Below are 27,547 nucleotides of genomic sequence, written 5' to 3'. Positions count from 1 at the left end.
ACCAGATACGGAATATCTGCCAAGAAAATATTTCACTCAATCTTCAGTCTAAACACTATTAAAAACAAATTAAGGTTAAAATTATTTTACTATACGCTTGCAATTATACACACAAAATACTGCTTTGGTAGACATTTCTCTCTTTTCACATTTTTTGTGGTACATATCTGGGAGTTACTGTTTGTCTATAATAAGCAAATTTTATATTTCTATATTTCCTTTTCATTTTCTAAGAGATGGGGTCTCGTGCTGTTACCCAGGCTGTAGTGCAGTGGTATGTCCATGGCTCACTGTAATCTCAATCTCCTGGGCTGAAGCGATCCTCCCACCTCACCCTCCCGAGTAGCTGGGACGACTACTCAGTGTACGCCACCATGCCTGGCTAATTTTTTTAAATTTTTTTGTAGACAGGGTCTTGATATGTTGCCCAGGCTGGTGTTGAACTTGGCCTTATTTCCTTCTATGATCAGTTTAGTTAGATCACTTGATTGACACAGACCTATTCAAAGAATATAATTATGAACAAAGGAAAAAATAAAGCTTATGTAACCCATATTAAGCAAAATTGTTGCCACTCTAAATTTTAAAAATCACATGGAAATGAAACATATGAAAAACTATCAGTATGTATGGTGTAAGAGTTAGCCAGATCGGCACTTTTATTCACCAACTTAGTTAATTTCAGGCATTTGACATGTTTCACTGAGATCACTTAATGATTACAGAATTGCCAAGCAAATTAACATCGGCCATGCATCTTAAAAATTACAGATGAATTTATACAACCAAACAAATATACTGCTTAACAGTTTTGATCATTTTAGTGTATTTTTTAAAACTTTGCTGAAAGCTTAGGGAAAAATATTGTGAAGAATGCAGGGCCAGTCATTAAGCCTATTTTATGTACCGGGAGACTGTTGGTGAATTTTAGGGTCAAAAAATGTTAAACAGCACAGCCATTAGAGACAGTGAAAGATTTTATTTTTTTTTTACTTTCATCCAAACACACCCTTTTCTGAAAAACATAAAAGCATGCACATCGATGGCATTCTTATAAAGAAAAATTAATAACTAAGCTGTAAATCAATAATAATACAAACAAAAGTTTAAATGATATGTGAAAAGATTTACAGGTAGGTATACGGCTCTTAATTTTAGAAAATAATTCAAGTCAGTATCAATACAGGTTAAGGAGAAGCTTCCAATTTTCCAAACATTTTGATACAAAATTTTTTTCAACTACTATATTTTATAGACCTTTTGTGAGAAGATTAGTATAGTTCTATGAAACCTAACATTCAAGTGATCTTATGTAGGTCAGGCTGCCTTGTTAAAATGAGTTAGAATCCACACAATTCCAACAGTATTGCCTCTCAAAGTTCAAATTTAGAACATATCCATTATATTCAAAATATGTTACTGTACTTAACAAAGACATGGAATTGATCTAAATTTTACTTTACAGGTAAGAGAAAATTACAATTCAGCATGAGGAAACTTTTCATAAGTTTTACCCATGCCCCCATTGATTATTAGGCCAACTGTATCCTGAGTGTGCATGGATGTGTGCATACATTCTAATGTATACAAACCAATTCACACCACACGACTCTTCAAAGATGATGCTTGAAACAGTTTATTCTCTGACTTGGGAGAAGCAGTGTAACACAGTCATTTAATTTTCCCTTAATCATTATTTCTTTCATTTTGCTTATCATGATCCAATTGGTATGTTTAATGTGGGCCATTGATATATTTTTGCAACAAAAATCCAGTAGCAGTAAGCAGAAATGTCAACTTAAAGGACTATGAGGAAATCAAAGTTTAAATTAGAACACAAAAATAGAACAGTTCACACTGAAAGGTCTTCTCCCATGGGATATATTGTTCCATGGCTGAAAATCGTGACCTGGCTCCTGGAACACAGCTCTTGCTCTAAGGTGATACATATTAATGTGTAGCTCCACTAAACCTAATGGGAAATAAACAAATTCGTTCAGTCCTGATGAATTAAGTCTGTATTTCACTAGCTTGAGAAGGTGAATTTCTTGACACAGACAAATGCAAAATGCCTCTGCAGTAGCTGGTGAAGCCCACTCACAAGGGCTTAAAGAGTTCAACTCTGAAAGCGGGCGGCACACGCTGGCTCTGCATTTCTTCCTAGCAAGTCTATGTGCAAGCCGCTGAGCAGCACCACTGACAGGATCCAAGGCAAGGACCAGAGCCCAGTGGGAATCCACCACACTACACAAACGCGACTTCTGAATTAATATTCTGTTAAATCAAAGAGAAGCAGGCAAAAGGCACATGCTAGTAAATCTAGGCAGAATGTCTGCAGGCTCTCATCACCTTAAAAATCTTGTGAACTTGGGGTCCAATCAAGGTTCATACCGACTCTTTTGATATTAAAAAAAAAAACAAAAACAGAAAACCTTAATGTTTTCAAGCACTTATGGCACAGACATAGGGAAGTACTAATACCGTAGCTTAAATCTTCAAAAAGCTGGGAAATTTAAAGTTCTGCTATAATGAATCAGAGTCACAATTTTAAACTTCGTTCTCATATTTTATACCATTTTCTGTGTGTACAGGGTGTGCAAATTAAGCAATTTCAATAAATATTAGAAATTTATTTTGCAAATATAAAATGAGTAAAATCAGCTAATAATGCAATACAATAAAATTATGTGCTAAACAGAGCTTTTTCCCCATGAATACTTTTTACCCTTTCCTTTGAACATCCTGACATTTCCTAAATACAATTTATTTCACTGACTTGTAGAAATAAGCAAAAGATGAAATATTAGCTAGCTGCAAGATACTAAATACTTTAGTAATAAGAGCTTGGAGCTGTCAAGTTGTAATAAATTGAAAATAACAGAGAAAGTGAAATATGCTGCAAATTAATGCTCAAAAATGCAGCCATCTGACTTACAAAATACACAATCCTCCCAGACTTCTCAAGCTGTCATTAGTTCATAGGAAATGGACAGAGCAGGAGAAACTCCATTTAGCTTTTACCCTTCCAGCAGCCCCGATGCTAAAGTTGTATAACCAGGTATGTTTGCCCAAGACCATTGCATATCAGCTTTCGTCACAAATTCTATTTTATCCAATCTTCAATCAACAAGGCTTTATTTACACTCCTTATTAAATTCAGGAAACAATTTGATGTCATATGCAGCCGCCAAAAATAGACAATGTAGCACATCCCACTGTCTGGAGACAGCTACTTGTTTATGCTTTAATAGTAACCCACAGGCAGCCAAGTAGGGTTCCATATATCCATGTGTTCACATACAGCTTCCTTCCAGCATCGGTCATAAGCATGCCTGCAGTCAAACCACTTAAGATCAACATTGATGGTAAAGTCTTCTTGATACTTAATTTGGAATTAACACTTTTCCCAGGAAATCTTTTTCTTCTTTCTGGATCTGGTGACTCATAAAATTCTATAAGCATCCTATGGCCAGAATGAAAAAAGTTTAGATTTTAGTCACCAGTATTTCAATTCAAAAAATATCAATTAGGTAGCTATCACATGCTGGAAAAGTTATGCAGGTCCTTGGAAAATAAGGATGAATAAGTAAACATCCAGAAACTTGGCTTAATAGAAGTTTCTAGTCTTTTAAAATATCTTTAATATGCTCTATGATTAGTATACATGAATTCTATATGAAATATTTCAACAGGTGGCTTTAAGCTATTTTATGAGGATGCTTTTTGTCTTTTAAACTTTTGATAAAGTTTTACAGTGACCTGACTCACAAATGGCTAATAACCCGCTGCAGCTTCTCCTCCTTTTTACACGGAGCTCCTATTCCTCCAGAAGTCAAAGATAGGACCGGCGGTTCTTAGACAGCGGTCCCTCTGTATCCACAGGGGGCTGGTCCCAGGGTACCCGGCAGAGACCAACATCAAAGGATGCTCAAGTCCCTGATATATGAATAAAATGGCATGTATTTTAATGTAACATATGCACATCCTCCCAAATCCTTTTTTTTGAGACAGGGCCTCACTCTGTTGCCAGGCTGGAGTTGGCGCAATGATAGCTCACTGCAGTCTCAACCTCCCAGGCTCAGGTGATCCTCACCCCTCGGCCTCCTGAGTAGCTGGGACTACAGGTGCACGCCTGGCTAATTTTTGTATTTTCTGTAGAGACAGGGTTTTGCCATGTTGCCCAGGCTGTCTTGAACTTCTGGGCTCAAGCAATTTGCCCGCCTTAGCCTCCCAAAGTGCTGGGATTACAGGCATGAACCACCACAGCCAGCCCCCTTTTTTCCTGAATATTTTTGATCTGTGCTTGGTGGAATCCATGGATATGGACTGCTCACTGCACCTGGGCTGTCTCAAAAATGCCTTTATTCCCATGGAATTAGAAAGGCAGGTAAAAGAAGGAAAACAGCATAGTTAATTCATTTTCCCATCTTACATAAGATTTGTAAAGTTATAATAGCAGAACATACCCAACATAATAATCTAAAACACAAACAGAAAGGGAAAGCGCTTCTATTGCTTTATAAATCACACACCCTAGCAATAATCATTGTTTTAAAATGTCCAGACCCATTCTAAATACTTATAAATACTTATGAAATAAGCAGGACATTAAATACATTAGTCTTTTTTCTGAGAACATATTTTCATGTCAATATATGTAGATCTTACTTTTAAATTTCTTCCACGGGCCAAAGTGGTCCTGAATGGCTCGCTTAATAAATTACATCATGCACAGTTAAGAGTCAATGAAAAATAGAAGCTTAAAGTTTCATTGTTAACCTATTACACTTGTAATCATTTTCACCTGGTAAAGTTAACCCAGGAGGGTTAATTAAAAACACTGTACTGTAAAACAAGGAAAAGAAGAACAATGACAGTTTCTTGAGAAGAAAATATACATGAAGAGAATAAAACAATTGGCTAAAATTTCTGAATATAATTAACCACAGAAGACATTTTGGATATAACGCTGTCAACTGCCCCTTCTATTTCCAACAAATATAACAGCATCATGTCCACCTGCACGTCCACATAGTCCTCTACCCCTCCCTTGCTTTTCTGCGCACACTGGCCCAGCAGCTGGACCTCACACAGTAACACCACTTTATGTGACCTGAGAGGTAGGTCCAGGCATCTGACACTGGAAAGTTTTTTTGTGTGTATGTTGTTGTTTTTAATTTAATTTGCTATGTTATCACGTAATATTGTCCAAGAAATACTATCAATGAAAGTAGATGGGCCCACTGTAACAAGTTCTTTTAGAGTGATTTGTACAAGTAAAGTTTAGAACACGATCAGACATGCATAAAATTTGATTTGAATTTATAAAATGTATTCTTGAGACAATATAACCATTTACATTGGTTTCAGATTGTTGACTATACTGAAATCTAGTTGAACCGAAGTTCCGGAAGTGCTGGAACTGTTGTTACTCACTTATCTTTGATTTCGAAACGTTCATGCAGCCATCTTCTCATATGTTCTTGTTCTTCTGGGACATCTTTTTTGTCGATACGATCAATGTGAATATGAATTTTTGGACATTCTTTGCAGAGAAATTCTAACAAAGAACAAAAATAATTCTTTTTTTACTATTTTAGAACTCATGGTCATATAAAGTAACAATGAAGGTAATAGGACAAAAAAAGTTGTAAAATGATGAAAAAGTACAGATTCCTTAGGAAAAATAAACAAAAGTTTAAAAAAAAAGGATTATAAACTGGTGGTTGGGGGTTTCAAGCTGAAGTAGAAGAGCATGTTATAATTTCTAAGTCGACTACAATTACATAAGTCATTAAGTTAAATCAATAGTACCAAATGTTATTTTTCATGTGACAACTTTTAGTGCTATAGACAGCCCAGGAATAGGAAGGGGGAGCCTCCTCTAAGTCCATACTCACCTCTCTGAAGGGACCCCCAAATGCCTACCACCACCAGCCCCCATCCTAGTGTGTCACCTGTCACCATGGTGACTGCTGCCTCCTCACCAGACTGCGAGCTCCACAGGGGCCGAGAGGAAGCTGGTCTGGTTCACGATGGCACCTCTTGACCTGGCACACAGCTGGGCACTCACAGGCACCTGATAATCCTCAACTCTGCTCGTCGCCTGACACACAGCCACAACAAACAGGGGAGCAACTGCCCCTCCTCTCTAACTTGGCCATTGGTTTCTAATCATTGCCACTCCTTGCTTTCCTGACACTTGCCATATTTTAACATATTATATAATTGGTAAAAGAACCAAAATTCTTACTGTGGAATAGCCACGAGCCCTGTAAACAACTATAGTTTTTAAGACTTGCTAATTTGAAAAAAGGAGACAGTCTTTTTCAGCCTCGACTGCACAAGGGATGACGCTATTATTTATTCCAAGAAAGAACTGAGCCTAGAAACTCCCTTCTTTGTAGGTGGCTCCCTGTGGAAAGGTAAGAATGTTAACACATTTAAGTTCCTTGCAGAACAAAGAAATATTCCTAAGATTTAAGAGCTGACTAAGGTAGGGAGGTATGCCGAGTGGGAGGCTGAGACCTTTTGCCTCAAATTGAAAATGTGTTCAAAGACGTGTTCTGAGAAATGATGAATCCTACACTCCACCGCCCGAGGAAGACTTGTCTTTGCTCTTTCAACCCCACACACTTCCCGTTTTTGCTAAGTACTCTCTGCAACTCTTCTTGACTTCAGTGTCAAGCTCTTAGTAACATGCAGCATTTAGGTGATCAAAAATACCCTGTATTCTTACACACTTCCAGGAGTAAACTGGCTTTAATAATACATGTGCAAAACACTAAAACAAATATTTTAATTTTTCATTATTTTTGTCTTAATTTTCCTACAGTACTAACATCTGAATAATCAAAGAACTGCTTAAAAAGTATTTTCAGCAGCAGAACTGTGCCCTAGGGAAGAGCACACATGGTGGAGTCAGGTAGCCTGGGTCTCCACCTCTGGGGTAACCTTGGGCAACTCTGTCGGCCTCTCTGTGCCTAAGTGTCCAAGTCTATAAAGTAGGGATAATAATAATAGAAGATTTCAAGCACCTACAGGAGTGCTTGGCACACAGTATGCACTATGTGTTAGCTATTACAGTGTTTTAGCCACAAATTACTTCTCACCCTATCTTATTTCTATTTCTGATACATAAAAAGACAGATTCCAACACCAATTTTCCTGCCTTCACTGAATTATCTAGATCTCCACCTCAACATTTCCATAATTAAGTAATCATCTGGTCAACACTGCAGATACCCGGTATTTCAAGTGCTGGCATACAGATTGTAAGGAAGATGGAACAGACTGCATTTCGAATGTCAGAAATAGAATGCTTCGTGGAGTACAGTGCTCAGGACGTGGCAGGGCCGCTACTAAGACGTCAGCTTTGGAAGAAGAGGCAGTGTTGCTGTGACAAAAGGACTCCGAAACGTGCATGGGTCCTTTTGTTTTTCCTAAAACGTACACGTGCTCAGCATGCTTTTGAGTAGGTTAATTATTTCACTCAATCTCTGCAATTCTACGCAGGCAGGGGCTGTTATTATCTCCTTGTAAGACGAAGAAACTAAGTCTCAGAGAGGACCAAGGCCCAGCGTAGCCATGGTGGGGCTGTAACAGCCAAGTCCCTAAGGTTCAGGACCCAGATAGGGACTATGAGAGGAGCATGCGACAAAGTGGAAAGCAGTTCAATGTCAAATGCCATTTAGGAGGTTCTAACACTGAAGGCAGGAAATAAGTGGTAGAAATACTTCCTACTGATTTAATAAAGTACTTACATATCCACATTTGCAAAAAGTATCTTAGTTGAGGCACAGTTCATATTACATGAGTAAAAATTACTTTATAGCGCCTTAGGGAATCTAGGAAAAAATACTCTAAGGTATTATTGTTTTTCTACCTATAAATTTCTAGTAGGCACTAAAGTATACTGATATGCTTGGGTAATAGAGAAAGTCTTCCAACTATTCGTACAGGTCACAGGTCTACTTGCTGCAGAAACCAAGCCCCATTTGCTCTGAAGGCAACACACAGGACCCACATCCAACAAGATGAAGCTGGGTAGATAACTGCTGTTAAATCACATCAATGAACACTATATAGCCTTTAAAAAAAAGTTATGGAAGTATATATACTGACATGTACAGCTGTTTATAACACACAAGAAAATATGAAGAACAGGAGATACAGACACACACAGAAATCTCATCTTTAAAAAATACGTAAAGGCACATACTCTCTCCAACATATAGACATTATAAAACAGATGATTTAAAGGAAAATATCCAAATTGGGGTTACAGCTGGACAGGTGAACTTGTGGAGATTTTTCCTTCTTCTTTGGGTTATCTGTAAGCCCCTCTTCCCTGATCCATTTGTTTTTTAGGCAGATTCTTGCTCTATCACCCAGGCTAGAGTCCAGTGGCACCATCTCAGCTCACTGCAACTGCTGCCTCCCGGGTTCAAGCGATTCTCCTACCTCAGCCTCCTGAGTAGCTGGGATTACAGGTGCCTACCACTGTGCCCGGCTAATTGTTGTATTTTTAGTAGAGATCGGGTTTCACCGTGTTGGCCACGCTGGTCTAGAACTCCTGACCTTGTGATCCACCCGCCTCAGCATCCCAAAGTGCCGGGATTACAGGCGTGAGCCACTGTGCCTGGCCTCCATATTTTTAAATATAAAAATATTAATAGAAATGGAAAGTATATATGTTGTAATATGAAAATACTGGTAGAAAAAACTTAACTAGGATCATACACAGTACTTAAATAGAATATCAAAGGTTGTCCTTAAGCACACAATTTATTACATTACACCAGCCACTTCAGAAATATATTAAAAAAAATAGTAATCAAACTACACTGTTTCATCTCTGCTGCAATGACATCTTCCACGATTACAAGAAGCAGTGAACCAGGAGAGAATGCCCAGATGGGCTTTGATTTCTACCTCCCTTAAAATGAAACTTACACCATAAAACGGGAAGGACAAGGGACACTACTGGCTGCCTCTCTCTTCAACATGAAACCTCATGAAGGTGACCACAAGAATTCCTGTAGCATTTGTTAGCACTGCAGCTTCTACAGCTTCCCAGCTGTCACCTGCAGAGCATCCTGGTAGCAACGTGGAGTGGAGCAGAGGCCCTGCATGTTCAACAATCACTGCAGCTAATTCTGACAAACAGTGATCCCCCAGAATGCTTTGAGAAACACTGGGTCATGGCATATCAACAATCTAGCAACTTCAGAAAAAAATTCTTAATTGCATCATAAAATATGGATATTAAATAGCCTAATATATATAGAGATAATATTTAATACTAATGAAATTTGGCCACAAAGTACTTACAGTATTCCAAGTTACAGAATTTTCTACCCAACACAACTTATATCAGATTTTATATAATTTAAAGTGACTCTTAATCTAAAGTAGATTATAACCAGACGAGAACACCCATCAATTCATATATACAATTGAAAGCAGGGCTGAGCCAGTGACAGAAAACAAAACAAAACAAAAAACAATGAAAGCAGGGTTTTTCAAGCTACAGGTTAAAAGCAACACACTAGAAGGAAAAACGTGTTATTATTATATCTTATGTGCACAGGTATACATGTAGAATAATGTCTCAGAAAGCGGGAATGCTAAATCTAAAATGTGTATGCATTTGTACATCTGAGAAACATTTCCAAAGCAACTTCTACAGAGGTTTATACTGTATTGCATTCCTAACAGCAAAGTATAAAAATGCCTGTTAATACTTTAATCTCACCTACTGAGCCTATGATCAAACCTTGGGATGTTTGCCAATCTAATGGATTTAAAAAAAAAAAAGGTATCCCCTGTAGTTTTCATTTGCACTTATCTTATTATGAATGAGGTTAAATGTGAAATGTCTATTCTTGTTCTTTACTCATTTTTCTTTCTAGTTATCAGTCATCTTGTTATCAATTTGTAAGTGCACTTTACGCAAGAAGGAAATGACCCCTTTTCTATGATCTAGGTTGCAAATAATTTCCAAGTTTGTCTTTCAGTCTTGATTTTACTCTGGTGTATTTTTCCTTTAATTCAGAAATACTTTATCCTTGACTGAAGTGATAAGATTTTATTTTCTTTATGGTATCTGGGTGTGTCAGAAAAGTCAACCTTTCAAAAGGAGACAATTTGTAATGAATACACATAGGCAGTGACCACCCCAAAGCCACAGTCAGCTCATATGTAGCAGAGGATAAGCAGGGCAGTGGGAGGTTGGAACCCAGGCAATGCAACTCAAAGAGGGTTTTGGCTTCCTCAAGGCACTTACGATGCAGCTGGGAAGAGAGAAAGACAGAGCCCTGTGCTAAGTGCCAGCACTGTAACACACGCCATCAGTGCCACAGCAGTACTGCAAGAGCAGGGGCAGGAGAAGGCACAGTGCTATGCTGGGAAACGTGCCACCTGTCACTCTGGGAGAACAGTAGGCTTGGATGAGGTCAACAAAAGAGAGGGTGGTTTCCTGTGGAAAGCAGGATTGGCCACACAAAGTCTTCAACTACTGAATATGCATGGGGTGCAGAAGGACTCAGTCAGCCAGGTTCACCACGGCGGAGGCTTGACGGCACAGCGCAGGAGGAAGCGAAGGCATGGCAGAGCTCAAGGCTGGAACGCAGTCCTCCGATAGCAGGCAACAGAGGCCGGCCTTACCCATGAACTCTGCTGAACCAAGGGGTTCTTAGACAGGAGGGGACATGATAAAAGTAGCAGCATTTAAACAAGGTTATTATGGGGAGTCTATCTGTTTTTCATTGGTTATAAACACTTGTTTAATCTTAAACTATGTTTAATAAACCAATGACAATCTTGCTGAACAACTGTCTGTTTTCAAATGCAAAAATAGGTAAATAACTCCTTCGACAGTTTAAAAGAGAAAAATAGTAATATGCCGCTTTTTTATAAGAAGGGAGGGACGGTAGAATAAGAATATATACTTAAATTTGCACATACAACGCACAACAAATTAAGAAAAGTGGTTATTGCTAGGAAGGAGAAGGGAAGGCCAGGTAGCAGCGTGGAAAGCAAGGAAGACGTTTCACTGTGCATTTCGTACACTTTTAATTTTTAAACTGATGCATTACATATTCTAAAAATTTACATTTAAAATGAAAAACACCTTAGTTTTCTACTTTACAATTATTCTGTGTTATATACAATTATGAGAACAATCATCTTTCAGATATAAATATGTCAGATTTTTTTTTTCCTTCCACCATAACCAATTTTTATGCTAGCTAGCCCCCAGGCCTCACTCCTCCAGCCTCCCTCCCTAACTTTCTGCAGTAGGCAGCTGCTCTCTCTTTCAGTCAAAGAGCTTTTCTTCTAAAACCTGAGTGACCCTCATCTTATCATTATTTAACAGACTAATCATTTGACAACTATACTCTCACTGAACTTTGGAAAAATCCCTGACATGCAAAGATTACACACAGACAGTGTTAGATAATGTAACGGTGCACAGTACTACGTCTAGAAGGCCTATGTGTAAGGTTGGGCAGAATAATTTCAATCCTTGCTCACTTCTGAATGCTTTAATAATGTCTACTTTTATAAATGTTTCATTGTAGTTAAAAATATTACTCTATAAAATTTCCAAGGCACATCAACTTCAGAGGAATGCTTCAGGAGAGGGTTTCCATGTAAAACGTGCTAGAGGCTCATATTTTGAACATCTGCCCTCAGTAGATCCTACTGATACAAGCACACTGACATACATACTAGCTCAACCCCAAACAGCTGATGAGGTAAAAACACAAAGCTCATTTGGGAGGCCGAGGCACGTGGATCACCTGAGGTAAGGAGTTTGAGACCAGCCTGGCCAACATGGTGAAACCCCGTCTCTACTAAAAATACAAATATTAGTCATGCATGGCAGCGCACGCACGTAGTCCCAGCTACTCAGGAGGCCGATGCAGGAGAATCGTGGGAATGTGGGAGGCGGAGGTTGCAGTGAGCCAAAATTGCGCCACTGCACTCCAGCCTGGGCGACAGAGCGAAACTCTTGTCTCAAAACAAAAAACGAAAAACAAAAAAACCCGATGAAGCCTAGTGTTCTCTCTCAACCCCAGCTCAAACAGATATTTTGAAAAGGAGACAGAAACTCCACACACTTCCTGTTTGCCTATTTCCATGTTTACATTTCTCTAACAGCTAACACTATGTTTGGTTAGTTTAACTAAGTTATCCTGCTCACTTAAAATTCTATTTTTTTCTGACAATAGCTCAAATATCTGACAATAGCTCAAAGGTTCTTAAAACCTAACATGTTTGGGGAAAAAAAAAGGGTCACACTTAACTGTATTGCTTCTTGTCACAATGACACCAAATTTAATAAATATTTTATGAAAAATACAGCAAAAAGGCAGCACTGACTAATAATGTGCACTCAGTACTGCCAGGCGCGCTCCTTCTTCACGTCTTCCTCCCTTTTACAGAGCTTTCCTTTTAAGTGTGAACTTTGAGTAGAAAGAGGCTGGATCAATAATTGGTGAGTCCATAGGACTCATACGACAGCCAAGAAACACCACACTTTGCAGGACTAATGAAATTTCAACTGTTACATCTTAATAACATCTTGAAAAATATACTGGGTAAATGTAATGAAGGAAAAAAGTACACTTAACCTACTTTGTGACACTGAATTCTACATAAACATATGCACTGTATACATCGTGTGGCAGGCATTTCAGGTGCGTGAACACACTTACCCGTCATGGTCGGTGACTCTCTTCGCTGCCCTCCATCGTCCTTCCCTTCATAAACCACCGTAACATCATAAATTGCATCTAAATAATTCTTCATGCAATCAAAAGCAACGTGAGTTGCCTTTATTCGTGGTGTTAGCACATGTTTTAATACTGCAAGGCCTAGAAGTCAATTCAGTGTTGTCATTAATTAGTTACAAAACACCTCCACAATATATTGTTTAACATCTAAATTATTTTTAAATTCCCTCAAATAAACACACCAGAATCTATTAATTCCACAACCTCATATATTTAGGGCTTTAAATTTAGAAAGCACTCTCACTTGCCTTTTTCTGTTTAAATCAATATTCATTTGCTATATATTGATCAAATATCTACATGTACAAGTCACCGTGTTGGAAGTTTATGGCCTATCGGAAACGCTTCAATCTAACAAACCCTGGCAAGGGTAAATATTAGTGCCCTTGCTTCTGGCCACTGAACAAAGGTGACAGCATCTTGCCCATGGTGACTCAAGATTTCCTAGAAATACAGTCACACAGCACATGGCCTCCTGCTTCTGGCTTCTTTCACTCAGCATGGATCTGAGGTTCATCTGTGTGGCTGCAGGACTCAGTGCTTCATTCCTTTTTATGGCTGAATAGTATTCCCTTGTGTGAACAGATCACATTTTATTTACCTATTAATTGCTTCATGGACATTTGGCTTGCTTCCATACTTTGGCTATTATGAATAATGCTGCTATGAACATTCATAGGAATTGCATATGAAGGCTGCAGGTGATCAAGCTTTTGTATGAACATACGATTTCATTCCTCTTGGGTATATCTGACATATTTTTAAAAGGTTCTTTAGCTGGGGGACTACTGCAATTATCCAGAACAAATCTCATTCATTAGGTTCCTACTAGGGTTAAGGATTTGTTCTTCTCTCCTTCCTATTACTTCCCTTTTCCTTGATTAAAATATTTACTGACAATTTAACAGAAAACAGTAGCTCTCAATAAGTGACATGAAAATAGACTACAAAAAACTAGTCTAGATTTTCTACTGGCCTCTCTTGAGGGAAAGTAGCTGACTAACGAAGAACAGCTATTACATGGTGGGACTGTCCCACACAAGAGTTTTCAAAATGCAGGGTGGTGTGGGAAAGACAAAGATTCCCACAAGCACATATCTGACTTTAGTCCCCAGGGCAGGGGCAGTAAAACCGATTCACAAACTTGCAACAAAAATCTCAATCGCATACCAAGCTGGGAAGCATTTATTTGTCAATTAAACTAGTTAACACTTCCTTCTTTGCTACTGGAGCTCATCCAACTTTATGAAGTCCAAAGCTTCAAAATATCATCTGTGCTGTTCACTAAAACAACTAATTACTAGCATCCAAGTAAGTTAGTGATGAAATAAAGACAGAAAGGTAGTATTTTCAAAACATAAAAGGAAATGAATTATCATGAATGTTTTAAAAAAACAGCTTTGTGACTAGGCTTCTGCTCCAGAAGGCATAGATAAGGCCACACCATAACTAGAAGGGGAATGGCCAAGAGGAAGACATGCAGAGCATGCCTGCGTGCACCCACCTGCCATGCAAAGAGAAGTGGAAGGGCAGGAGGCAGGGAAAGGAAGAACATGGAGCTGGGCGCGGTAGCACGTGTATGTCTGTAGTCCTAAGTACTCAGGAGGACTGCTTTAGCCTGGGAGTTGGGGAGCGGGGGAGAGAAGGAAGAGAGGGAGGGAGAAGAATATAGAAAGAAAGCAGAAAGAAAGGAGAGAGAGAAGGAGAGAAAGCAAGCAAGAGAGAACGAGTGAGGGAAGGAAGAAAGGGAGGGAGGGAAGGAAAAGAAGGAAGGGAGAGAGAGTGAAAGAAAGAAGGAAGAAAGAAGGGGGAGAGAGAAGATGAGTTCAAATTGGGCATACTGAGGCTGAAGTAACAAAACATTCTAGAAGTAGTTGGAAATATGGTCTGTAAAATGGCAAGAATCAACCGAAGCTAAGCATGTAGAAACCATGGGAATGGATAACTGAAGTAATGGCAGTGGCTGAGAATAATAAAGGGCAGAAGATGAAAAGGCAAGAAATACAGACTTCGGAAACATCCACATTAAAAAAAAAAAGGTAAAAATAGTAATAGGGAATAGGACAACCCAGGAAATAAAAAAAGGGGGGAAACCAATGTAATACAAAAACAAAGGGAAGAGAATGTTTAAAGGAAGAGGAGGTGATATTTATCTTCATAAAGAAAAATTATACTCCATTGTTTATTTCTACAATAAAGTTAAAATTGTTTTCTGGTTATAAAGTTATAAGTAATGTCAAAAGTTACGTGAAAGTTAACAAATATGACAACGGACACAAATGATACGATGCTTTGGAGGTCACTGGTAAGTGAGAAGTGGGATACATTTCTGGAGAGTGGATGGAGTCAAATACAAGAAAGCAAGGGGCCCAAACTTCTCTTTGCACAGCGATAGACTTAGTTATTTCAGAATCGGAGTACGTTTGCAAGCTGGGAGAAACCCCAGCAGAGAAGTAAGGCAGATGACTGAGGCAATGATGGAGACAGGGTAGATGGAATCTAGAGCTTAGAAACTGTTGACGTTGCCATGTCTAAGAAGAAAATTTTTCTCCAAAGTCGTCTTCTTAGACATGGCAGCTTCAGCAGTTTCTTCCAAAGAAATCCAAGTCAAGAGAGTCCACACTAAGATTTTGAAATCAAAAGGGATATTGGGCGCACTCTTTCCAGAGAAACATAACTTTCTGAAGGCAAAAAATCCTTGAATGTGAGGAGAAAAAAAATCCGTGAAAACCATAAGAGGTAGTCAAAAGGAGAAAAATAAAAGAACTGCTCCACACAGACTTGGCTCGGCTGAAATGAAATGGCCTGGCTTGGCTGCAGAAGGCAGTCAGCATTGATCTTACGATGTTCTTCACTGCTAAGGAAGGGAGAAAACAAGCAGGCTTGCCAACAGGAACAGAACAGCCCAGCATCGGGATGGGCAGACCCTGGGGCTGGGGCAGACAAGAGCTGCAGAAGGCCCTGCAAGCTGCAGAAGGCCCAAGGAAAGAGAGATTAGAAATCAGCCAAAAACACAGGTTTAGAGCGAGTGAGGAGGAGGGAGAACCAGAGTCAGCTACATGGTGTGGGCGACCCAGTGCCATTTCCAGACGAACTTCAAGGTGGTGAAAGCAGAGCATTCGACCCAGCACAGGACCCCGAACCAAGCACAGGACCCCGAACCAAGCACAGGACCCCGAACCAAGCACAGGACCCCGTACCAAGCACAGGATCCCGGACCAAGCACAGGACCCCGTACAGGAGAACAGGATCCCCCCAAGCCTCCACAAAGGACTGCAGCCCTGCCAACACCTTGATTTCAGCTGAGTAAGACCCATTTCAGACTTCTCAACAAGAGAAGAAATCTGTGGTGCTTTAAGCCACCAAGTTTGTGGCCCTTCCTGAGAGCAGCCACAGGAAGCAAATACACCTTCTTAAGGGTGAGAGTGCTGTTACCACGCAAAGCTGAGCACTAGCTTTCTTGTTTGCTATGCTTTCTCAGAAGTTGGCTTCAAAGTATTCATTTAATTTCTACTTCTTTGATTATGAGAAAGAATAAACATTTGTTCAAGTGTGTGGGTCATTTGTATCTCTTGAATTTCTTATTCATGCCCTTTTCCCATTTTTCTAGTTTATGTCTTTTCTTACTAATTAGGAAGCACTTTTGTAATATTAAGTATATTAATATCCTATATTATAAAATATTATTAGCTTGCCATTTGCCAACTAAATTTGTTCATATGATGTTTGAGACATAAAAATAATTTTTATTCAGTTAAGTCTACAAAGAAAAAAATTGCTTTGTAGCTTATTCCCTTTGTTGTCATGTTTTGAAAGAACTCTCAAATCTCTACAACCGCCAGTGTTGTTCATCCTACGAATCACATGAAAATTCTAGGCATCTGGTTTACCATTATAGACACATCATTACATTTCTGTTTTCTACTAAGAGAGTTCAAAAAGCTTAAGTATGTCACCTTCGCTAGCTACTATGGTTTTAACCACAGCAAGTTTAAAAAAAAAAACACCATAGGGGCTCACTTTAATGGGTTCAGGTGGCAGATTAAGATACATTTAATTCCACATTCCTTATAACCACTAGAAAGCCAAATATCTAAAACAATTCTAAGGAAAATTAGTTAAAACAAAACCCTGCATACAGCTGAGAAAAGTGTAAATATTACCACAGTGCCTGCACTTCTGCAGGACCCCATCTGAACAGCTTCTTCCTCCATGTCTAAGTTTCCGATAAGAAATTTTATTTATTCTTTTTGTGAATAAAACTTAGGCAAAAAAACTGAATGATGGAGGTACGAAGACAAGAAATATGAGTGTATGCATGGAAGGATAAATTCTATCTTCAATATGCTGAGTTTGAGACATCCTTTTGGGCCAGTGAAGCGAAGCTCTCTAATGGACAGTTGTACAAATGGGTCCAGAGTTAGGCAGAGAGATATGGAGGGGAGGAAGCTTTTGTGAGTCATCAGCAGTCCAGTAAACAGTGGCTAAAGCCATGGATTTAGAGGAAGACCACCATGAGAAACAAAAAGTGAAATTAATGAAAGACCAAAACCTGACATTGGAAATAACACATGCAGCAGGGAGAAATGAAGCAGAAAGAGGCTGGAAAGGAGGCTAGGAAGTAATCGCCAGAGAGTTGGGAGGATAATGGAGAACAGCCCCACAGAAGTCTAGGGAGAGAATTTCAAATCAGACCAAAACAAATTGAGGGCAGACTGAGTACTGGAAAAAGTGCTTACAACAAAGGTAGACTATAGATTTGAGAGGGGTTTTTGTTTTGTTCTGTTTAATAAATGTGAAAAGGGCAACAGAGACAATGGCGTTGCAAAAGAGCAACTGAAATGACAGAACGTGATGTCTATTAGACAGAGGAAGCAATGAAAGTCAAAAGGGAGCTGGCAGATTCGGAGACCAACTGAACCCTCCTATTCTGAACCACTCCTTACTTAATAGGACATGTGTTTAAAAACAAACTGGCATTTTTTAAATGTACTGTTACAAATGATATCATACACATATGACACATCTGCTCTTGTAAGCACCTTGTAAAAACTCCCCCTTATCATTTTTAATTAAACTAAAATTAAATTAAATTAAAAATTCATTTCATGCACTAGTCACATGTTGAATGCTCGAAAACCACAATGGTAGGAGCAGCACATTGGACAGAACAGATGAAGAACTTCACCATTATTGCAGAAAGTTCCATTAGACGGCACTCTCATAGGCCCTGGCGTAATGTCACCAACAAGGTATTTGCTCAGTGAGTGACTATCAACATATGGAGATCACACACTAAATCATAGTCAAGCTTCAAAGACACCTCTAAGAACATAGCATAGCCACTGTTTTCTGTATACTTCCCAATTTGGTTAAATTGCATAGCTTATTGGTGTATCAATTATCCAATTTTCTAAAATATGGATATTAAGAACATTAGCATTGTTGAAGACATTAATAGCTTCCAAGCACTGTGAACCAACTTTGTGTAACTTCTCCATTAGAAACTTGACATATTTTCTAATCTAATTATCACACGGATTTAGATCTACTTATAAGGCATACGTTCTTTTAAGAGATGAAGAAGCAAGCTCAGTAACATTACACAACTTGCAAGTTGCAACCATACAGCTAATAAAAGTCCAAGTTTGGACTCCAACTTAGGTCTGTCAACTTAGAAAACAGAAGCTCCATTACACATAACCCACACACAGTAGAAAAAGCTTCCATCTACATAATCATGTACTTAGATAGATTTTAAATAAATCCATGGCACAAGAATATGTATCGTAACAAGCACTTGAACTTAATTTCTCAGATATATGTAATAATTGCATGCAAGTGAATTAAGGAGAAGAAACTTCATTTCCTAAGAGATAATATGTACATTAATTCAAGGAATGAATACATTCATTCTTTCAATTGTAAAACAAAAGTATCTTTTCCAGGAAGAAAAACTAAAAATGTTATTATCTTTAAAAATTATTTTGTTCAAACACTGTCAAAATTTTACTTACCACGTTGGGCAGCAAATGCCTGACTAGCTGAAAGGACTTTTGTTTGCTCTGGATTATACCTTGTACCTTCTGGAAAAATCACAAGATACATCTGTGGGACATAGAGCAAATTTGGGGTTTATTTTGTGTGAGCTTTGTTTTTGTTATTGTTAACCTAAAAAAGCTAAACCTAGTAATGCTAAGAGAGTACTTCCTATATTAGGAGAAAATGTATATTTATTTACATGTGACCTTCATTTCAAGCAGAGCAAACAAAACGCAACAATTCAATTAAGTCTGAGCATAACGTGAACTATATTTTAAATGCAGTGCTACATTCATTGGTAGGTCAGCCATGAAGAATCTAAAAACATTTCTAATTACATGCTAATAATTCACTAATTAAAAACAGGCCATGAAATGCTGACTCATACAAAGCCTCAGTGAGTTTTTTCCCTTTGAGATCCTGTAATATGTCATTTTTAGAAATACAAATTTTAGAAATCAGTATCGTTAAGTACCAACACTAAAAAGTACCTCATTTGAGGAAAATCATATACTAAATTCCCACCATGTGAAAGGTTCTAAATGTTCACATTCAAAAGCTTCACACAGAATTCCTATTTCACACAGCTCCTTTAGTGCATTTTAAATTTTATTTATAAGCAAACTCATTTGTTATATAAACTGAAACTAAAATAATATAAAGAAGAATATCAAGCTGGATGTTTAATAAGTAATCAATTAGTCTAAGTTTTTACACTTATCTGCTTAGGAAAGTAAAAACAGAAACATTAAAATTATACAGCAAAAACTCCTAGCTTGAGAACTGAGTTACAAAAACTACACTAATAACTTTGATTGACAGCTGAAAGACAAAAATAAGTTATGCATACCAAATCTTTTCAAATACAAACAGAATACAGGAGACAAGACAGGAGCTCATGGGAGAAAACTATGTTTATTGGATCCATTCTTGCCAGATCTCAGACAGTACTCAGACAATACTGTCTACCTCTGTACATCTGGTACAGAAGCCTTCCTTCATTTGGATGACCTATGATGATAAAACTCCTACTTAAAAACCCATGTGGGACTGAATTTTTTCTTTAGATACTGGTATAATGGTATCTGAAAATTTCGTACTTTCAGCTTCCATGCAAATATACAAGCTTTTTGTTCATTCATATAATAGTCTTCAGAACCCACATCTAACTTAGAAATTAACAGATAATATTATATGTGTCTTTATATTTAATAATGAAGATTGATCAGATCTGTTAAGAAAATGTAGAAAAGTGGGTAAAATTAGGAAAAACATACAAAATTCCTTATTATATTCCAGCAACTAGAAGGAAAAACAGGAAGACAAACATTAAAGCTAGTTCCAAAAACCACACATTCATTTTCATGAAAATGTGTTTTGTAACAGTAAGGTTTATATTCAAAGCCATGAAAGCAATTACTGTGGGCTATCAGCTTTTAACTCAATCATTTATAAATAAAACGATTATTTCAAAGGTTAATAACTCGTGGTATTATTTGCTGTGTCTTAGATGTTTAATTTAAAAGAACATAGACAGCAAGAAGGCATGAATTCATTCACAGCTAATTCAGAAACTATTTCTTATATACTTATTATGTTCCAGGAACTGCACACAGGATAACAACACATATGGTCCTTCCCTTCATGGACAAGTGAGGAAAAGAAATACATTAAACAGATAAATAAAAACATGTCGTTACATATCAGGATACGATTGCAAAGAAAAAGAACAAGGTGTGATGAAGGAAAATGATGAGAAAAAATTTAGGAAGGGCAATGGGGCTAGGAACTAAAGAATGGATAAAAGAATGAGTGCTTTTCCCTAAAGATGAGGAATATGGAAAGGATTTCCCTCACACCAGTTCTAGTCAAGGCTGTACTGGGAGGTCTAGCCAGAAAATTTAGCAATAAAAAGAAATAAAAGCCATCAAGATTAAAAAGGACAAAGTAAAACTATTATTTCTATAACAATGACATGATTGTTTATGTAGGAAATCCTAAGGAATATATTTTTTAAGTTACTAGATAATAAATAAGTTTAGCAAGGTTAGTATTTTAAAAAGTCAAATATATGTCTAGGTCAACAATCAAAACCTTGAAATTTTTTTAAATGTCATCTACAATAGTATCAAAAACTGAAATTCTTAGGGATATATCTGGCAAAAGATGTGCAAATCTGTACATTAAACTACAAAACACACTGAGATAAATAAAGAAGACCTAAGTAAACAAATGCAGGCTATGTTCATGAATCCAAAGATTCAATCCTGTTATATCAATTCTTCCCAAATTCATCTATACCTTCAATACAATCAAAATGAAAAGCCCACAAACTTTGGGTAGAAATTGTCGAGCTAATTCTATAATTGATATAGAAATGCAAAAAACCTAAAATAGCCAAAACAACTTTGAAAAGAAAGAACAAATTTAGAAGACAACTACATTATTTAAAAACTTATTACAAAGCAAGCATTATTAAGACAGTATGGTATTGGCATAAGGATATATATATAGATCAATATAACAGAACAAATGGTCCACTGATGCAGGGATAATAGACCCATCTATATTCAGTCTACTTATTTCAAACATTGGGGGAAAATAATCTTTTCTATAGTGATGGTTATCTATATTAAAAAAATATGAACTTTGACCTTACGCCATATAAAAACATTAATTATAAATAAATCCTAGAACTAAATGTAAAAGCAAAACTCTAAAATTTCCAGAAGAAAACAAAGGAGAAAATCTTAGCAACCTTAAGTTTGGCAAGGACTTCTTAAATAGGATACAAAAAGCAGAAATTGTGAGAGGAAAAAAATCAATAAATTAAGCTTAAAAGTATGTTCTTCAAAAGATACATATAAATTTATAAAAATAAAAAAACACACATTCTCAAAAAAGATACTATTCACAAATAGGAAAAGGCAAGTAACAGATGCAAAAAACTTGTACAGGAACATTCTTAGGAGTGACAGGCTCATCTCATTTTATCATGATGCTTCGCTTTACTGAACTTCACAGAAATTGCATTTTTTCCCACTGAAGGTTTATGACAACCCTGCATCGAGCAAGTCTGTTGGTGCCATTTTTCCAACAGTATGTGCTCACCTCACGTCTCTGTGCCATATTTCGGTAATCTCACAATATTTCATATTATTATATCTGCTATTGTGATCTGTGATCTCTGATGTTACTATTGTAATTGTTTGGGGGTACCATGAATTGCACCCATATAAGATGACAAATTTAATTGATAAATGTCGTGTGTGTTCTGACTGCTCCACTGATGGCCCGTTCCCGTCTCTCTTTCTCTCTCCCACCCCTTGGGTTTCCCTATTCCCTGAGACACAACAATATTGAAATTAGGCCAATTAATAACCCTACAACGGCTGCTAAGCGTTCCAGTGAAAGGAAGAGTTGCATGTCTCTCACTTTACATCAATAGCTAGAAATGGCTTAGTGAGGAAGGTATGTTGAAAGCCAAGGTAGGTCAAAAGCTAGGCCCTTTGCACCAAACAGCCAAGTTGTGGATGCAAAGGAAAAGTTCTTAAAGAGAATTAAAAGTGCTACTTCACTGAACACATGAATGATTAGAAAGCAAAACAGCCTTATTGCTGATATGGAGAAAGTTTGAGTGCTCTAGATAAAACATCAAACCAGCCACAACACTCCCTTAAAGCAAATCCTAATCCAGAGCAAGGCCCTAACTCCCTTTAATTCTCTGAAGGCTGAGAGAGGTAAGGAAGTGGCAGGAAAAAACTTAGAAGCTAGCAGAGGTTGGTTCGTGAGGTTTAAGGAAAGAAGCCGTCTCTCCATAACATAAAATTGAAGTGGAAAGTACTGATGTATAAGCTATAGCAAGTTATCCAGAAAATCTACCTGAAATAAAATAAAGATTAAACAGAAGATCTGGGATTTAAACCTGAATCTAATTTCAAAACCAATACTCTTATCCACCAGGCTGCCTCCTATCTGAAAAGGAACTTAGGTGAAAGCTGGAAGAAAAAGTGTAAGTCTCCATATTTTTGCCATAAGTTTTACTAGCTCATATTCTAACAAAATGACTTCTATTAGTTATTTTTATCACAAATATGCTTCATTTGCATCCACAACCAATAAGTACCTTAAGAAAATACTGCATTGTCCCAGCAATAATTAGGGAGATGTATTTCTTCAGAACTTATAATACAAATATATTTTTTGAAACGAAATTCTGCATTTCTTAAATACTAATACCAAATAAGAACTGACACAATCATGAAATAGATTCATGAGAACTAATAAGCCACACGAAAGTTGACTTAACATATTCTACCATGTCACTTACTTAATTCACCTTCAGAAACAAAAGAATCATCACGAACCTGAGCAAGATGTATCTGCTCTCACAAGGCGTACATATTAAGAAATGAAACAACCATCCAGATTCTTAGAAACCTGACCTGGGACAGTGACCTTACAGCGAAAGCTGCTCAGCACTGCCTCTTGAACCTGCCAGTCTGTTATCCATACTGCGCTAGGAACATAAAAGGCTGGAATTTTGCCCACAAAAAACAGGAAGGCTATTCTGGTAGCCCATAACAGACTAGGTTATTTGAATCAACCTTCCTACTGAAAACAACTTAAAAAGCTGGATATAACATTATTTTAAAAGTACCCAAGAGTTGGCAAGATGTTAAGACTGAAATTAAGCAAACACAGTAAAGCAGAAGTAAGCATAAAACAGAACTTTGTTTTACAAGACTCAAAAGATGAAGGGAACAGAAACCAAAGCCCACAGACCTTCTAATAGAAATGTGAAGAGAGAATCAGAGAAGTGAAGGAAACACCAAAGGCTCCACTCTCAGGGTGAAAGTAAATGAGAGGCGAGCAGGTTTCACATGCATCTGCAACCCTGGCTGCACTGCCTGAATGGCTCAGTTCATCTTCAACTCAGAATCTGGTTTGGGTGGGGCCCACACTAGAGGAGCCTTAAGGGGCCCAGCTAAAACAGGTAGAAATGTTCTCTGGAGAAAGACACTCCCACCTGAGGCTTCAACTAATTTCCACAAATAACTTACCAAATACAGCCAGCAGCAAAGGAAGATAACAAAGCAAACAAGGAAAGAAAGTACCATGAGCAAGAACCAGCAGAAAACAACAGACTCAGACAGGACTTTAGGCACTGAAATAACCCAACACACCTTTTAAATTATGCCTTTAACACTTAAAGAAACAAAGACAAGCTTGAAGATTAAAACCAAAATAACAGATTTGACAAAAACCACACAGCACTTCATATAGAGAAAAACAATAAATTTAAAACACTGAAGTTGAATGGATTTGTATCTATTCTGGATTGTATTTTAGAACAGAAAAAGGACATTAGTGGAAAACCTGGTAAAGTCTGAATAAAAATCTGTAGTACAATTAATAGTGTGGTACCAATGTTTATTTCTTAGTTTTGACAAATACATGCCATGTCATGTAAGATGTCAACATTAGATGTTAAAGCTAGATGAAGAAGGCTGGGCGTGGTGGCTCACGCCTATAATCCCAGCACTTTGGGGGGCCGAGGCGGGCGGATCAAGAGGTCAGGAGTTCAAGACCTGGCCAACATGGTGAAACCCTGTCTCTACTAAAAATACAAAAATTAGCCGGGCATGGTGGCGCATGCCTGTAATCCCAGCTACTCAGGAGGCTGAGGCAGGAGATTGCCAGAACCCGTGAGGCAGAGGTTGCAGTGAGCCAAGATCGTGCCACTGCACTCCAGCCTGGGTGACAGACCAAGACTCCAACTCAAAAAAAAAAAAAAAAAAAAAAAAAAAGCTATATAAAGAATAAATAAATGGGAACACTCTGTTCTTTCTGACGTTTTTGTAAATCTAACATTGTTCCAAGTTTTGAAATTTATTAACCAAAAATGGGAGGCGGCTTCCATTAAGTATGTAGAATGCTGAAGGAATACTACTGCCAACCGTACAGCAACAACACTGACAAGCTGTAGATTCATGACTTTTCTTAGACCTTTCAGAGAGCTGAAAGGTTGCAAGGCAACCAACTAACCCAAAAGTCTAAGGAAAGATGGAAAACTCAAAGGAGAAACAAGATGCAAGTGCTTGTTTAGTTGGGGGCCAATGCTAACAGATACCAGTAAAAAGAATTTAGCTAAAAATTTTAACAATTTTGCAGAAAGCCAAGTATGAGCTAGTGGAACAGACGAATCCCTGGGCTACAGACACATGGAGAATGCAGCACAATTCACAGGCTCGACCCACAGACCTCCTGTGTACTCACAAGATAAAGAAAAAGGAAAACACACTGGGGTCAGGGAAGACTGGATGTAGGCTTGCGGGAGGGAACAGCAGCCCTGTGGGAAAGGCTCAGGGCCCAGCCCACATCCTTCTTTCTACCTTTGCTATGGAACAGCAGCCTGAAACTGATGAACAGGGGCAACAAAACCCTGCTACCCATGGGGCACGGATGAATACTCGATGAGGCTGGGTGAAGAGAACAGGGAAAAACTCTTAGTAAAGGCAGGAATACATCCTGGGCACAGACTTACAGCCAGAAGCAAGGCAGGATCAGAGAAGGCTCCACCCCTGAGATTCTCCCTAAGAATAAAAAGACACTTCCCTTCCTTCTCCTTCTACCACCAAACTAGCGAGAGTTCAGTAACAAGTATCCGAGAAGTACAGTGGGGAAAGGCATAAAGAAGAGAGCCACTCCAAGGTGCCACGTGAAAATGCTGAGTGTGAAATAAACACTGAGGAAAAGCTCTAGCGGGAGGACATCCCCAACCTACAAACAAAGTAATGCGTTCTACAGAAACCTGAAGCTGTGAGAAAAAGCACATGAGCAAAACCCAAATCCAGTGCACCTCCTTAGTGAACTGACTCAACTCCTCAACACTAAAGGCCAAACAGAAAGACAAGTCTATCCATTTCCAGGTATCAAGACAACTTGCCTCCATTTCTACTGTCTTACAAAAGAGGCCCAGCGTTAGACAAAATCTTAGGAAGTATGACAAAGGCGAGATAAAGCACAATCTGAAGAAATAAAGTAATCAAAATTTCCAGACTCAGATATGGCCCAGATGTTGGAATTATCAAGCAGGGAATTTAAGAGAACCGCAAGTATAATAAAATGATAAAGGTTCAAGTGGAAAATGTGATTAAGCTTTATGATCAGATAGATACACGAGCACAGAGATGGAAACTATGAAACAGGGTCAAAGGGAAATGTGAGGAATGAAACATGCAGTAGCAGAGATGAAGAGTGCCTTCAACTGGCTCACCAGTAGACTCAACACAGCCAAAGTAAGAATCCATGAACTAAAGGTGGGTCAATAGAAATTATCCAAACTGTAACACAAAAAGAAAAAAGGGAGGGGGCGTAAAAAAAAAAATTAAAAAAAAAAAAAAAACCAACCAAAAAACTAATAATGCATCTAAGAACTAAAGAACAGCGAGAAATGAGCCAACACAAACATAATTGGAGAAGAAAGACTGGGGTAGGAATAATATTTAAGGAAATAAGAGCAAAGAAATTTCCAAAATTAATAACAGACACCAAATCATAAATCCAAGCTCAGAGGACCAATCCGGGTAAAAATTTTTAAATGACACTCAGATATATGATACTTAAACTGCTGCAAACCAAAAACAAGAAGAAACTCACGAAGGCAGCCACATAAACAAGACACATGACAAGTGTACAGAGCTGATTTTTTCAGCCCTAGCGCCACTGACAGCTATATTCATGGGGGCAAAAAAGCAAGGGACCACTGTGCATAGGATGCCAACATCACCCAACAGGCAGCTATGTTCATTTGCTTCATATATACAATGTCCACAGCAGGACACAGAAGAAACTCCACAGCAGTCATCCATGGCTGGGGTGACTGGACAGCTGGGAGAGAAGTGGGATGGACATTTTAAGGTATAAATTCATAATTTTTAAATTTTAATTTTTTTGTAAAAAGTCGATAAGCCATATTACCAACTTATTCGGTCTTTTGGTGGCCTACATACAATGACCACAATTCTGTCCAAATTCACCACACTGTTTCAGACTCAACAGACCCTTTGAAGACACCAAGCTTGGTTCTCAAGGGTGAGCTATAACAGGATAAAGGGTCGCTGTTCATCTCATTCCATTCTGCTTCTGTCACCCCACACATGCCCAAAACAGATGCAATGTCCTAATGTAAAAACACCTAGAAGAGGCATGTGAATAAACAATGCTCACACCAGGCACTTCGCCAGCTGACCGTGAAGAATTCTTCCTTCACCATGAGCTCCAGCTGCTGCCCAGGACCCCTGGTGAGGGGAGGGCAAGAGGAGAGGAGGCAAGACAGAAGGAGGGAGCCAGAAAGGAAAGGGAAAGCCTGTGCACACGAGCTAAGCTTCTGAGCACATGTCATGCACTGAAAGAGAAAGCCCAAGTCGCCCCGGTGATCATGATGCTTTGTCTCCGGAGGGAACCAGGAGAAAAGCCTTTGGCAGCAATCAGCATTCTACACAAAGCAGATTGAACTCTCCCCACTTTTGTGGAATAAAGTTTTATAAAATATTATTTACACTGAATGATTTGACATTTGTAGAGATTCATCCTTTTTTGGTTTTTCTGTACATGTAAGACATTCCAAATTCACACTAACAGAAAACAGTTGCTGCTTCTAAAACTAAATCTGATACTAAAGAAGACAAGAAGTAAGA

At 38.2% G+C, this 27,547-nt stretch overlaps 1 protein-coding gene across 2 annotated transcripts in view; it reads right to left on the bottom strand.

Annotated features, from left to right (window-relative positions):
• Positions 1-959: 959 nt before the first annotated feature.
• Positions 960-27,547, bottom strand: part of AGPAT5 (1-acylglycerol-3-phosphate O-acyltransferase 5) — a 50,699-nt gene continuing 24,111 nt past the window's right edge. For both annotated transcript variants that reach the window (XM_054499962.2, XM_054499963.2), the window contains exons 5-8: positions 18,821-18,911; positions 12,726-12,884; positions 5,437-5,560; positions 960-3,463 (exon numbers count right to left, since the gene is read on the bottom strand). In XM_054499962.2, coding sequence (XP_054355937.1) covers positions 3,238-3,463; positions 5,437-5,560; positions 12,726-12,884; positions 18,821-18,911 — 600 coding nt within the window. In that variant the 3' untranslated portion in view covers positions 960-3,237. The remainder of the gene's footprint in view (positions 3,464-5,436; positions 5,561-12,725; positions 12,885-18,820; positions 18,912-27,547) is intronic.

Source organism: Pongo pygmaeus, chromosome 7, assembly GCF_028885625.2.
Source record: "Pongo pygmaeus isolate AG05252 chromosome 7, NHGRI_mPonPyg2-v2.0_pri, whole genome shotgun sequence".
In the NCBI taxonomy this organism is placed as follows: Eukaryota; Metazoa; Chordata; class Mammalia; order Primates; family Hominidae; genus Pongo; species Pongo pygmaeus.
This window is presented reverse-complemented; position numbering and strand designations above follow the sequence as displayed.